The 14,103-nt window shown below is 43.1% G+C and overlaps 1 protein-coding gene across 1 annotated transcript in view; it reads right to left on the minus strand.

The window, feature by feature from the left end:
* Positions 1–3,408: 3,408 nt before the first annotated feature.
* Positions 3,409–14,103, minus strand: part of GNA12 (G protein subunit alpha 12) — a 41,157-nt gene continuing 30,462 nt past the window's right edge. The window contains exons 3-4 of the mRNA XM_015643109.3: positions 11,533–11,583; positions 3,409–10,588 (exon numbers count right to left, since the gene is read on the minus strand). Coding sequence (XP_015498595.1) covers positions 10,019–10,588; positions 11,533–11,583 — 621 coding nt within the window. The 3' untranslated portion in view covers positions 3,409–10,018. The remainder of the gene's footprint in view (positions 10,589–11,532; positions 11,584–14,103) is intronic.

Consider the following 14,103-nt stretch of genomic DNA (forward strand, 5'->3'; position numbering starts at 1 on the left):
GATGACGGCAATTCCTGGAAACATTTTTCCAGGCTGCAGCAGAGCCGCTGCTGCCGCCCTCTCCTGGCAGCCACAAAGGTGACGGCTCCGCATCCAGGACATTCTTCCCAGCAGCAGAAACTTTCCAAACTCTGCTTGAATTACAAATCTGAGTTCTGCCCCCAACTCGCTCAGTTGTTGCCTGAACACATTTACTATTTTAAGCAAGAGATTACTCTCTGTTCAGCCTTGTTTGCTCTTCCTTGGTTCCGTACTGAGTTATTAGGCTGAACTTTAGAAACTTTCCAGAAAGAGGCTCAGGATGATGATCCTGCCTAAGGGAACAGAGGCAGCTTTCTATCATAAATTTCCAAAGACAACAGAGGAGTGGGGTGGCACAGAAGGGCTGTGCATCTCCACAGATGGGAGACTCCTTGTGACACTTGGCTTAGCTTAGAGCTGCTGTGAGAGCAGGAATTTCTGCTGAAGAGCTCTTGTGACTGCAAACAGGTATTTCTGACACCATCACTGCTGGCACCACCACTTTACCTGCTCAGCTTGTCCACAAGTGCTCCAGGTAAGACAAATCAGATGGTAACTCAGAGCTTCACCTGGGCAGCTCAGCAGTGCCCACAGGTAAGAGGCAGCAAGTGGCTGAGAACACTTGGAAGTCCTTTAGCAGCTGGAGGAGAGGGTCCCTGCAATATTCCACTGCAGGGTTTGGTGAAGACATTCCTGTGGAGGGGCTGCTCTTCACACCAGCAAAGGTTCCCAGTGCTGCAGCAGCACGTTTAGCACAGGGTCTGTGAGCAGCACCTGGCTACACAGCCCATGCCAGTGAAGGGACTGGAGGCAGCCTGGGTCACAGAGGAACTAAAGCACTGGCCACAGGTTACACTGAAAATGAAGGTTATAACCAGAACTAAAGCACAAAGATTCCTACTCCTCTGTGCATGTACCAGAGTTGCAGGGGGGCAGAAAACAGCTGACACTGGAATAAATAGTAGGCCAAATAGAAGGTAAGCCCTTAAATAAGATTTCCTGCATTTTAAGCAGCAGGTTCCTGGGGAGATCTTTCTGCTTGGAAAGGTGTGGGAACATAACTTGCAGCTAATAAGCTTCTGACTAAGCTGTGAAACAGAAATACAGATGAGATAATCAGGAGTCACTTTAGAAGGCCAAGCTGTGGATCAACCATCAGTGAGGAGTAGGGAGCTCTATATATAAATCCAACATGCAGAAGCCACTGTTAGTTTCCATTTAATAACCCCCAAAGCACAACACAGATCTGTGTTAGACTGCTCTGGCTCACAGCATCTCCCAAACCACACCATCCTGTGGCTACCTGCAGCACCCTGCACCACCAGAGCAGCTCAGACACATCCTTTCTGCTCCAAGCTCAAGGATACTTGTTTTGAAGCAACTTCTAAAGTCTAATCCTGAACATAGTAAAAAACAGTCTCTAAATAGCTTTACGAGCTCATAAAGACAAATATCTTCTCCCAAGAATAAGCAGGCAGAACATTCCACTCCTACTCTGAAAATAAAGTCTTGCTGTAGGCTGAAGGGAGAGAGGAAACAAAGCAACTGTCCAGAAGAAAAAAAACAAAACAAGAAAAAATTCCATACTAGTTAGAGGTGAGCTTGCCTACAATAGCTTGCAAGGGTGGGAGAGGAAAAAGCAGCACCTTCCACAGCCATTTCATTAACATGATCCAGCACTTTGTGATTTAACAGTGGCTGTGACTGCCTCTCTCCCTTAAAAATGGTACTTCTTACTGAAGTCTGCTTCTGCTGTACAAAACCGTGGCTTTAAGGGAAAGCTGCTTTTGGTAAAAATCCCTGAACACTCGTCCTAATTAACTCTTCCTGCCTTAACACCAAGTAGTTTCCCAAGATGCCAGTCAGTCCTGGGAAGAGTGGCAAGAAATTTGGGATTAGTAGCTGAGTAAACTTCCTCCCAGGTCTGTAAGGATAATGAGATACCAGGCTGGAGCTAGAAACCACAAGGACTTATTTAATTTCTGTCCTCAAAGAGTTCTAACGAACACTTTAATATTACTATAACCACCCCAAACCTTACACCTTGTACACTTGAGCAAAAATACAAGCTATACTTTGCATTTTAGAGCAGCCTCTCCCTGGGGAAACAGACATGTTCTCCTTTTTATCTTCAGTGTTGGATTACTGAAATTGCAGAAGATATATTCTGGTTCTGAACAGGGAGTTGTGCTCCTCCTGGGAAGGTAATTCCAAGCTAGTATGTGCAGTTCAGGCTCTCCCTGGGGCACAAGAACTCACTGGCACTGAACAGACAAACCCACCTGCAGAACCAACTGCTGCAGTTCTGTCAGAGCAACATCTGTGCAGCTGAGTTAGGAAAGGGGCATCTCACAGGAACACCCAGACCCCAAAAGGGCCCCTTTGCTCCACAGAGCTCACCAGAGAGATCCCCTGGAGCTGCTGCTGAGAGCTTTTCAGGTTATAGTGATCACACCTGGGCACCTCTACATGAGCATACTGCATGTGCAATTGCTGCTCAGCAGAGATGCTGAACACTGGCAGTAAATCTCACCTGAAAGTGCCCAGCAGCTCCAGGCACAGTCAGCCATTCCCAAAGACTTGGTGCAGCTGAAGTGCTGCATTTCCAACTGTTAGCAGAGAGGACCAAAAATGCTCCATGAAGTGTTTCAAGATGTGCACTGCCAGTGGAATTGCCTTGGCACTGATAGTTTATACAAGAAACAATCAACACTTGCCACAAAAATCTGCCAGATGTGACCTTTTGAAGTGAGGGATGTGAGGAAAGGTTAATGGCATTCCCAAAGACTGGAGCCCGAGTTCTGGCAGCACAGGTTGTGCTGTGTGACAGGGACACTGGTGACCCTGCAAAGGTTGTGCTGTGTGACAGGGACACTGGAGACCCTGCAAAGGTTCTGCTGTGCTCCCCAGACAGGGGCCTGGCCCCAGGAAAGCAGCAGGCACAGTCCCCATGGCTATTTATTATCAGATCCTACACAGAGCTGAGGAATCTCCAACAGGTGCTCCTATCTCAACAGGCCCAATCATCTTCTCTTGCTGAGCTCAGAATACACAAGCAAAATCCAGCTGTGCCTCCCCTCCCACTTCCAATCAGTGCTAATGCCCCAGCCAGCCCTGGGAATGCCACAGATGAACAAATTCCAAGTTTCACACAGGTTAATGTGTCACCAGCCTGAGCTCCTGGACACACCAGGAAGAATGATTCCAACCAGGACTGGAGGAATGGCAGATACCAAGAGGTTACAGAGTGAGGTATCATGGCATGACAGCTGCACTTCCATACAGTCCATGCTGCTGTTTGTTCAAGAAGCAACTCTCTCACAGAAAAAAAATTAATAAAGAAAAAATGTCACTTCAGGCACCCGCTGAAAGATGAAACCCATAAAGAACAGTATAACAAGTCAAGTTTTAATAGATTTATAAAATTCATATATACAAAACAGTAAACTAAGTCACCAAAGCTATAAAATACACTTTTTACACATCACAATATAATTTTATCTAGTACACAGTTTTCATAAGTTGAAACTATTACAGCAAGTAGCTGCTTCTATCACGGATGCTGTTTTGGTGCTAGAAAGACACTTATGTGAGCAGTCTGGGACTGTGCTTTTACTTTATGCATTTTCCACCTTTTAGTTTGTCACTGTTCTTAAAGTACTTTCCTGTGAATTGTTAAGAAAATTAAGGCTAAACTCAGGGCTTTTTTGCCCAGTGTAGTGAACTGGTTTAAAAAAAGACTGATATTGCATAGTATGTGTGTTAATGCATAGGCACCAGAGAGCAAGTACATTGCAGAATAAAAGATAACATCACTTGGCTTCCTAAGCTGTGTGGTCATGTCACAAATAATCTGGTGTTTTGTCAGTTTGCTTTTGTATATTTTGATTCCACAAACAAAGCAACTCCTCACTATAGAGAGGAACACCAGCACTGTTGTTCAGTGGAGTCTCCAGAAATACTTTTTAATGTGTATCACCAATTCAAGCCCATTCCACATTGCAGACAACACAACCTGGAGGAACACTCCCTACCCTACAGAGGGTTAATGGCTTCAATGCAAAAGGGACTCTGAACACACATCTCCAAACCTAAGTCCACCAACCACCTTCCCAAGTCTCGTGAGCTCCCAACAGATCCTTTCTCCTCCACATCCCCCTGCTCCCTTATCTCCTTTGTGCCCAACCACCTGCACAAGAGATCGATGGGAAGTCATAGCAGAGAAGTTGTGCTACTCAAAACCTGCCACTTCCCTCAAAAGATGCTCTCTCAGGTCCTACTTATTAAAAAATGTTGCTCTCCATCAGTTGTAGTTTTTATTCAAAGAATGGAAACAGCCTCTTACCTTCTCATGCTCTGGTATCTTGAAGAAAGTTTAAGCAGCTGTCAGGAAGGAGTAGGATGCACTGTCTAGCCAGAGGTCTGCATAATGTATTTTATCAAAATTGAGCTTTAGCACCCAGTGATGAACAGATGAAGAGAGAGATTTACAATGGCAGAGCCAGCCTTGCTGGCCTGCTGCTCTTTATTCACAGCCAATGGCTCTCTGGAGTCACTCAAAGCTTTTGGGTCAGTGCAGATGGCATTTCACTTCAATACAGTCTTCAAGCACCATCAGCTTTTGGGATCTGTTTAGAAACTAGCTCCCCTCTCCTGCTCCCCTCCAACATACTTTGGCTTTTTTTTTTTTTTACCAGAATGCCCACCTTGGAAGTCAGTGCTGCTCTTTTTTCCCCCCTCTGTCTATTTTCACACCAGACAGAAGATATGACCTTCAGTCACAGGCCAAGAGCTGGGCTGGGACAGCTCCTCAAGCTAGGCACAGAACCACCAGCACTGACAATCTAGAACCTCCACACTCCCCACCCAGTAAGAACACAAGCATATCAACACACAGACAAACTTCAACACCGCTTTCCAAATGCCATTAGAAAGATAAAAACATCAAGGATCGAGCTGAACTGCCCAACCACCAAGATGAGCAAAGAGGCAGCATCACCTGGCTAGCAGAGAGGCAGTTTCAGCTCCACATCTCCTGGCTTTACTCATTTCCATCTATGTAATAAAAGATTAGTGTTAAAACAAAGAAGTGCCCACGTCACAGCACAAAGCAGAGATCACCCCAGCTAATTACAAAACAGGTATTATTAAAAAGCACTAGGTCTTGCCTTACCAATTATTCCTCACTAGGCTAGACAGTCCTCACCTAGAACTGTGTGGAGTCAGCATTAACTCAGGCCAAGTCTGGCCCAGACCACACCAGCCCTGATCCATAATGGATGCTCCCTAAAAAACTGTTAAAAGCTCATTTACAAAAGCAGGCACAGATGTTTTATAGTTGCTACTGAAACACCCCACCCACCACTTTGTGTTACAGATTACAGAGTATGAGGTAAAGAGTTGGCAGTATTAAACCCCTGACTACACCACGTGATTTCATACTAGACAGAGAACACAGAGAAGAGGGTACTGCTAAACTTACAGTTCTCATCATGAGATCAGTGTTTGGTTTACATGACAAACTGCACTGTGTGGAGGTGTTGTTGCATATCATGTCTCTCAAGCTGGCACAAATCAAATCATCCATCAATCCAGCAGGTACTCCTGAAAATTTGATGACAGAAGCCAAGCTAAGTCAGGTGTCAAAACTCACTGCTTGAAAATCAGAGGGGCCTTTTAGAGAAATCCTCTAGGTCCATGGACAGAAGGATATTTTTCCCCAGAAATAAGGAAGTACACACATAGAAAAGACTCCAAAACATAAGTTAATATAAGTTAAAACATAGTTAATACAAAGACAGCCATCTAAAGGCAGCAGAGGACCTGTTTTTTACACCACTGTTCTGTGGAAGGCAGCTGTCTGTCACTAAAGAAAGCTGTTGGTTTCTTCAGTGGTACCACATCTGTTCTTTTAACTATTTTAATTCTAAATTTCTCTGCAGGTCACAGTAACCAGGATGGGTGAATTCCCAGAGGGAATGAGGCCATGGGGATGGGGAGGGCAACACATGGACACAATGGGACACACTCCAAATGCACCACTTTTCACACCAAATATCACTTTAGCTGTCCAAGGGGAATTACACATTTGTCTCCAGTGCCATGTACAAATGAGCTCTTCCTACTCCATTTCTCTATGGTTTATTTGCCATTAGTTTCTTTACTCTGCCTGCAGCTCAGCTTTACCTGCCTCAGAAGGTCTGGGAATGGTCATCTTCAGGAGCTTCATTCTTTAACATGCCCAGTTCTAGGTTATACACAGCAGCAATTAAAAAATTAAATATATTATCAAGTTAGTAAGTCAAATAATCTAGGCTGCCAAATTAAAAAAGATCCATTCTCTGCATGAAACTGAAAACACCTTTGAGTTGTAAAACTGGGTGGCCAGCAATTTCAATTCCATGACCACCATTAGTTAATTTTTAACATTAAGAACTACTTCACTCCTTCCAAGTGACAAGTGCCTATTGAATATGTCACTTCCAGAAAACCACTCTTCCTTTTTAACTCCACCAAGTCACCCTGCAGTGCATCTGAGGATTGTTGAGAGCCTGACAGCACTGCAATCTGCAGGAGTGGTACGGGCACACTCTTATTAGCTTAACACTTGTTTTGAGGACAACAAACACAAAGTAGTGTTGGATAAATGAGTCCCATTTAGTTTTTCTACTTCAGCTCCAGAATTACGTAAATCTCTGCCCCAAGCACAGGCTGCAAGAGTTTCCTCTCTTTGTCCTCAGCAGAGACAACCCCTCTGCAGCACTCTGTCACTGACCTCAGCTGTCAGAGGAGGGACAGCAAAAAGCTGCTTTTTTCCTTAAAAAAAAAAAAAAAAAAGTACTCATTCAAGGTCTCCATCTGATGATCATCCTGCCTGTGACCCATTTCCTGACCAGCCAAATGAACAATAAGCCTATAAAACTAACAAAAAAAGATGTTCTCTCCAGCTGTGTTTACCTGCAAAGTTCTCCAGGATGTCACTTAAAATAAAGTTTTCTATTTGTTTCTGGTGAAAGGACTAAGCAACCAACCAGGCCTGTCCCAAGATGTGTGAACAACCTCACCTACCTAAGGTCTGCTTTAATAATTCACTGATTCACCACAACATGATTTTCTGGCTTTATTATACTACTACTTACCTTGAAAAAAAACAAAAACCCAGTCCCCTCAGTTGTGGCAAGAAGAGTTATTTTGCAGAGAAAACTGACACTTAAAAAAGTTCCCCACATCCTTTTTTACTCACAGGCCAGCTCCTCTGCACACTTGGGAAGTGCCTGACTTTTGCAGGGAGAGTTTCCTGACCTGGGAACTCTCTGGAGAACACACCAGGGGTTCCTGGTGTGATCCATCACTATCCAAACCTGACAGAGCCCACAGAGCCAGATCACTGATTTTCATCTGCAGCCCCACACTCAGGCCTGTTTCATCAATTAAAACAAGAAAGGCAATAAAGGGCCCAAGGTGGGCAAACTGGTTCTCTAAAACTGACTTAGTGTGCAAAACTGCCATATCATACAAAAAAAAAAAGCAGCTTGAGAGCTCAGTCTGAGATCTCTCAGGCTGTTTTCTTTTCCAGGTGCAGATTTTAAGTTACTTAAAATATAAGTTGCTTCATTAGCTCTGTTGAGGGTAAATCCGTAAGGTGACTAAGGATACAAAACCATGGATGAGTGTCAAGAGAAAAACAGAACAGGAAATTCTGTTCTATGGTTCCCAGGTAAAACTACAGTAGATTCAGCCACCAAACTGAGGTAATTCTTGAGAAAAAATACAGTTGAAAGGGAATGTTGAACTAATTTGAGAAAACAAGCGTAACATTAACTCATCTGGAAAATTCAGTGAAAGAATAAAGCTCACAGCAAACTAAGAACTAAAGTCAAGTCAACCTAGAAGTCAGGTGAGCCCACAACTGCCTCCTCTTTCCCAGTGTCTTGTGTGAAGTGAAAACCACTACCAAGAACTCAGAAAACATCTGAAAGCTTTGAAAGCAGCCTTAGTCTTCAGCCAAACAAATGGGCTCAGAGAAACCAACCTTATGTGATGAGTAAACTTGTTTGCATCACGCCGTGGTGAAATATTATCCTTTTCAAATGTAATAATCTTAAGATTTTTCCCTCATCTGAATATTAGTCACATAACATACTTCCCCTTCAAGGCTAAAAATTAATAAATATTTAAAAGACAGAGTTGGTCCTGGCAAAATAAGACTTGTTACAAGGATGCTAATTCCTGCTTAAGTTTGCTCAAATTTAAGTTAGATTTTCCCATCTGCAACTTCTCAGTTGCTTCTTACCTCGATTCTGTGCCTGTTACAGGCCTGTTACAGGCACTGAAAGAGCCACAGCTTTTCCACTCTGGAGCCTGCACAGAGAAAGCCAGGAGGCTGCTACATCAGAAAGCTACACAAAAATACTGATATGAACATCTGCAAGCTTCAGAGGGGAAGAAAGATTCCAGATTTTATCCAAATTAACATGAAAGGACAACAGAACAGGACTTTTCTTTGACCACATTTCCCATGGGATTACCAGCTGAAGTAAAACTTTGCTTGTTTTGACATGCCATTACAGGCTCAAAGGGGATAAGAACTCCAGGGAATCTGCTGACTTTTTATGGGTACAAACAGCCCTTCAGGTTTTATTCTTGGATAACAACTATGACAAAAATTGCACAGTAACCTATGTTTGAGTTACCTAAAGGATAGCACTACAATATCTTAGGTTTGTTCATTACCCCGCTGCAGTAGAAAAGATTCAATGTCTGTACACAGAAAAGGCACCTGGCAGAGATTGAGAGCACAAGGAAACTTGGAGTTTACATCCAAATTACTCACAGCCTCTTGCCATTTTACACCCAAACCACTGCCCAAAAGGGGCGACTCCAAACTCGACTGTGCTCTGAGTTCCACGTGCATCACTATAGGCTAAAGATCCCATTAAGACAGAGATTAAAGGCTAATTTTACAGCAAGGTCTTGCTGTCCAAATACATCAGTGCAGCTGGAAAGCTGGGATCTCCAGGGTGTTCAGTCTTCCTACAAGGTCAGCTGTTGGGAACTAATCAAGCAGCTGCTGTGCTACCAAAACCTTTGCTTAGAGTTTAGTCAGCTTCTAAACTTTTGAGTACAGATGAAGCCCTGTCACGAGAGATACTGAACCTTCACAAATGCTGCCCACTGTGGGTGTGAGGACAGTGCTGGCTGGCCATGGAGCACATCTCCTTTGAGCACCCACTGTGCAGGGACATGGCTGGGTGCTCCAGCACAGGCTGCTGCACCAAGGAAATCAGTTTTCCCATGACGTAACACCCTCCACGCATAGTGCAAAATAAACCCCTCTCCATATCAGCAAGGCCTTAAGTCCCCATCCCATTTACTCCAACATGAGTTTCCTTACACAGTTTTAGACTTCTGCCTCAGGAGACTCATGCAAAGCCTTTAGACAAGAGCTGTGCATCCACCTTGGAAGGTGGATTCTAGACCTTCGGCAAAGCTGAACACACACAAGACCTGGTTATATTCCTAAGGGTTAAGAATGGAACTTCCATTAACATTCTCCAATACAGCTGCCAATCTCATCATGTTTAGATTAGTTTGATCGATTCAGCACCTCCAAACTACAAAAAAAAAGGCAGTTTGTACAATTAGTGTCTCTGAAAAATGAGCGCATTCATTCGAAACGTGTCTTCCATCCACGGTTTGTCAGAGATTTCTGTTCTCGAAGAAGGCAGACTGTGGCTGTGTCATGCAGCGTTCCAAACTCGGTACAGAACCTACCACGGCCAGGTTTCAGTAGTGTTTTAGTCCAAATGATTCAGTAGCTAACATCAACATGACTCCTCCGGCCTATAGCTCCTCTGGTTGGACTGGCTAGTGTACAGCATTCCTGAGCCAAGGAATTTGCATGGGTCCTACGCCGCATGCAAGGGCCATAAAGAAAGGATAAAAACTTTGATCGAACCCTCCAGCGAAATTTCAACAGAGCAGGGGCTGCTCTCCTTCACTGCAGCATGATATCCTTGAGGTTCTCCTGCAGGATGGTGTCCTTGACAGCGTGGAACACGAAGCGGATGTTCTCCGTGTCGATGGCCGTGGTGAAGTGGTGGAAGAGGGGCTTGCTGCGGTTCCGCCTCTTCCTGTCGAAGCACTGCACCAGGTAACGCTGCACGTCCTCCAGCCGGTGAGGGTCGCCCTTGAAGTCCGAGAAATACTTCTTAATGCTGACAGTCTTTACCTTCTCCACGAGAAGATCCATCTTGTTGAGGAATAGGATAATGGAAACGTTAAAGAAAAGCTTGTTATTGACTATTGTCTCAAAGATATTCATGGACTCCACGAGTCTGTTTGTGCGCCTGTCTTCCATGAGGACCTGGTCATATTCACTGGAAGAGACCATGAACAAAATTGAAGTTATTCCATCAAAGCACTGGAACCACTTTTGACGCTGAGATCTCTGTCCCCCTACATCCACCATCTTGAAAGGAATTTTTTTAATGATGAAATCATGCTCTACTATCCCCTTCGTGGCTTTTCTGGCCAGCAAAATATCTTGTTTGCTGGGGAAATAGCTCTGCAAAAGAAAGGAAAGAAGTGTCAGAAAAAGTCCTTCAAAAATTCTGGCTAATGCCTGAATACTGTAGGTAAAATCACCAGGAGCTGGTGATTTATCAAATGAAGAATGAATACTCAACTTTAAAACAGTGGCCTGTTGACTGTTAAGCTCAACAATTTGGTAAACAGCTAGAGAAGATCCTGAGACATATGAGAGCAAAAATAAAGGACTAATTCACTCCTTCACACTTTCATCCTTCAAGCCTCTTTTTTTCAGGTTTAAGTGCAGTTCTTCATTCTGAAATTCTTAGCTACACTGTTACTGCCACAATAAAGCAGATCAAATCATCACTGAAAGGTTGTTTTTTTTTTTAAAATCTAGCTTCTCCACAGTTCATTACTTTTAGAAGGACCATCTTGAAAGCTTTAGTGGAAATTCTTCTTCCAGGTTCCCACTCTATGACCAGCAAGGACAGCAACAGTCTACCACAAGCTGTGGCCCAATCTATCACTGTAGAAAAATTTGTTCTTCAGAACCTTATCACTGTTACTGTTTAGGAAAATCTTCTCCTTTCTTTCTCCTCCAAGTCTCCTGATAAATGCTTTCATTACAGATTTTGAATCCTACAAAGTGGTTTTTATTTTGCTAAGGTTTCATTCTGCTATACTAAGTAGCATCAGCCATCAGAACAACAGGAAAAGCAAATGAGATCCAGAGGCTGCACAGAAGAGCTGATAAAATATGTGCACAAATACAATTTCCATTTGTTGTCTGTCAAAAAAGATTAAACAAATGCTAAGCTTCAGTTTCACAAAGCTGGAGTTTACTGAGAAAGAACCCTGAAATTATTTAATGCATTATTATTTAATAAACCAACCAAAAAAACCCAACCAAACCCCATTAATCACAGCACACTCAGGCTTTCCTTGTCTCTTGTGCTTCAGAAGGAGAAGGTTTCTTACCAGCTGACCGATCCGATCCAGGTTATCCAGGAAGTATTTCACTGATTCACCCTGTGGAAAAGGAAAGACAAGGGAACTGAGCTGCTTTCTAGGACAGCAAATCCAACAGAACCAAGGCCTTCTTCCCAACATGCACTGAGATCTAACAGGGCAATATCACCAGGTCTGGAAAAATCAAAGTTGAGAAGAGACTTGAACAAATGCTCAGGTGTATATCTAGTAAATCTTCACAATAAAAGAGAAGTGTTATTAAAGTCAGTTCTTTGACTGAAAGAATTTGGCTTTTTTCCCCTTGTAAGATAAGTGCAGTTAACTGACAGTGAGTGGGAGGAAAAAATGAAACACATTTATAAGAACCCAGTGTATTTTATTTAAAATTCATAACAGTGAACAAAAGCATATCCTAGACTGGCTGGCATATCTTTAGAAAAGTGGAAGATTTAAGTACCCCACAATTTATGATGATTGAAGCTAGACTTGCTTGTCACAAACAAACAAAAAAAGGAACATTTTCAAGGACTTGCTCTTCTACAGATAGCTTCCCTTCTGGGCTCAAGACTTTTAATAATAGATTTGCTCATCTTGTACAACGTCCTTTAGTAGTTATATTAAGAAGAAAACAGGAATGTTTACAGGGCAAATTCATTCTTGTGGTAAAATTTACTCTTGTGTAAGAAGACTTGTTCTTTTATCAAACAAGCTCGTTTGTGTGTCCCACTCAAATCAAGGGCCCCTTTGCATTAAGTGGGGACAAGAAGCCCTGTACAACTTTTCAAGAAGTAACAAAACTGTTTCCACACAGATGCAGCCTACTCTGGAGTGAAACTATCCTGCAAGAAGTCCTTACCAAGAAGTAATTCACTATGTCTTCTTTACTGTTCAGGATGTGTCTTGCATCTGTAGCCATGTCATGAGAATGATAAAATGGACAATCCTGCTGTCTTTTAGTGATTTTAGGCAGGAAAACCCATTCTTTATCACAGAGCAGGGCTGTGAGCCATGATCAAATGACAGTAGGTGCCCTCACCCAGTCACCAGATCAGAATGGAACTTTGTCCAAGCACTACCCTGGACTCCAGCTGCAATATAAACTCTAAAACCACACATCCTCCTCTACACCATTGGCCTGAGACAGCAGAACAGAATTACTGCCCCCAGTACAACTCTAAACAGATGAATACAACAGTTCATTGTGAGGAATCAGACTGGAGATCAGAGGATTCAGTCTTGGACAAGTACATGCTCCCAGCATAAGACACACACAAAAGGAGCTGGAGCTTATTATTTCCTAACATTTAAAACTGGAAGTGTTTTTTCATAAAGGAGAGAGAACACAGGGATTTGCAAAAGACTACCATGTATCAACAAAAGATTTACAATGGATTGCTAGCAGAAAAAAAACCACTTATTTTTTGGGGGGGTGGGGTGGGGGAGAGGGGATGTTTCCAAAGAACAATTGCTCTAAGAGCTTCCTTACAATCATGAATTTTCATAAGGTGAAAGTAATTTCCTGTATTTTTTGGCACTCTGTGGATCAGAAGAGATATCACAGACTGCATGAATAAGAGAAAAGGGCTTCCTGTACAGCATTAGTCATGTTCAGGAGATGGGAGAGCCCAGAAAGAAAAGATCACTGAAGCTACAAAAAAACCCTTCTCTATCTGTTGTGCTCCATCCCACACAGTGCCTTCAGATGTGCAAAAATACTGCAAAGGGGCCATCTCTGACAGAAATTCTTTCAATTTTCTAGCTAGTTGCTTTAGGAGTCTCTGCCTGTCCATCCAGCCTCCCACGCTGGAGCAGGGAACAGCCGTGTGCCTGTGAAATGCAGGGACACACAGGCAGGATCACCTGATTTACAGCTTCTGCCTCCCCTAATTCCCACCCCACACATCCATCACTCTGACATTCTGCACACTGATAGGGAGGCATGAAAATAAACTGATTAATGGAAAAAAATACATGTTCATTTCTGCAGTGATTTAGGGAAAACAGACTTCTCTAGATTCTTACCCAGCTCTTATTAATGTTGCAATTAAGCCCTGTAATTTGTATTTGTATAATAATTTTTAAGCAGCAATGGCAAAGCACTGGGAGAGCTGGGTAACAGAGTCAGGTGGCTGGAACAGGTGTGAGCACCATATGCATGGTCTGACAGATCTGAAAAAATCTGAATATGCTCTTCTAGCCCAGAATCCAAAGGAATCCAGTACTTAAGTCAAAATATCTGTTTCCAGCCAAAACAACAAATCCTCAACAAGCTCCAGAGGGTTTGAAGTTTAAAAACCCTCAAAACATTAAAGCACACAAACATGAAGGGAGGAAAAACACCCACCAAAACCCTTCCAGAATAACAACCCCAAACCCAGCACACACGCTCAAACGCTCCTGCTTTAGAAACTCCCTGATAAATGATTCCTGTATTAAGTTCTGTGATGTGCAGACTCCAAAGGCTTCTGGAATAACCTTATTCTACGTCTTAGTCAGATTTACAGCAAACTGGGATGTTCTGGGAAGCACATTCAGTTCCTCCAGCCAGCAGCACACGCATGCACTGGGCATTAACTGACC

This window comes from Parus major, chromosome 14, assembly GCF_001522545.3.
Source record: "Parus major isolate Abel chromosome 14, Parus_major1.1, whole genome shotgun sequence".
NCBI classification, from domain to species: Eukaryota; Metazoa; Chordata; class Aves; order Passeriformes; family Paridae; genus Parus; species Parus major.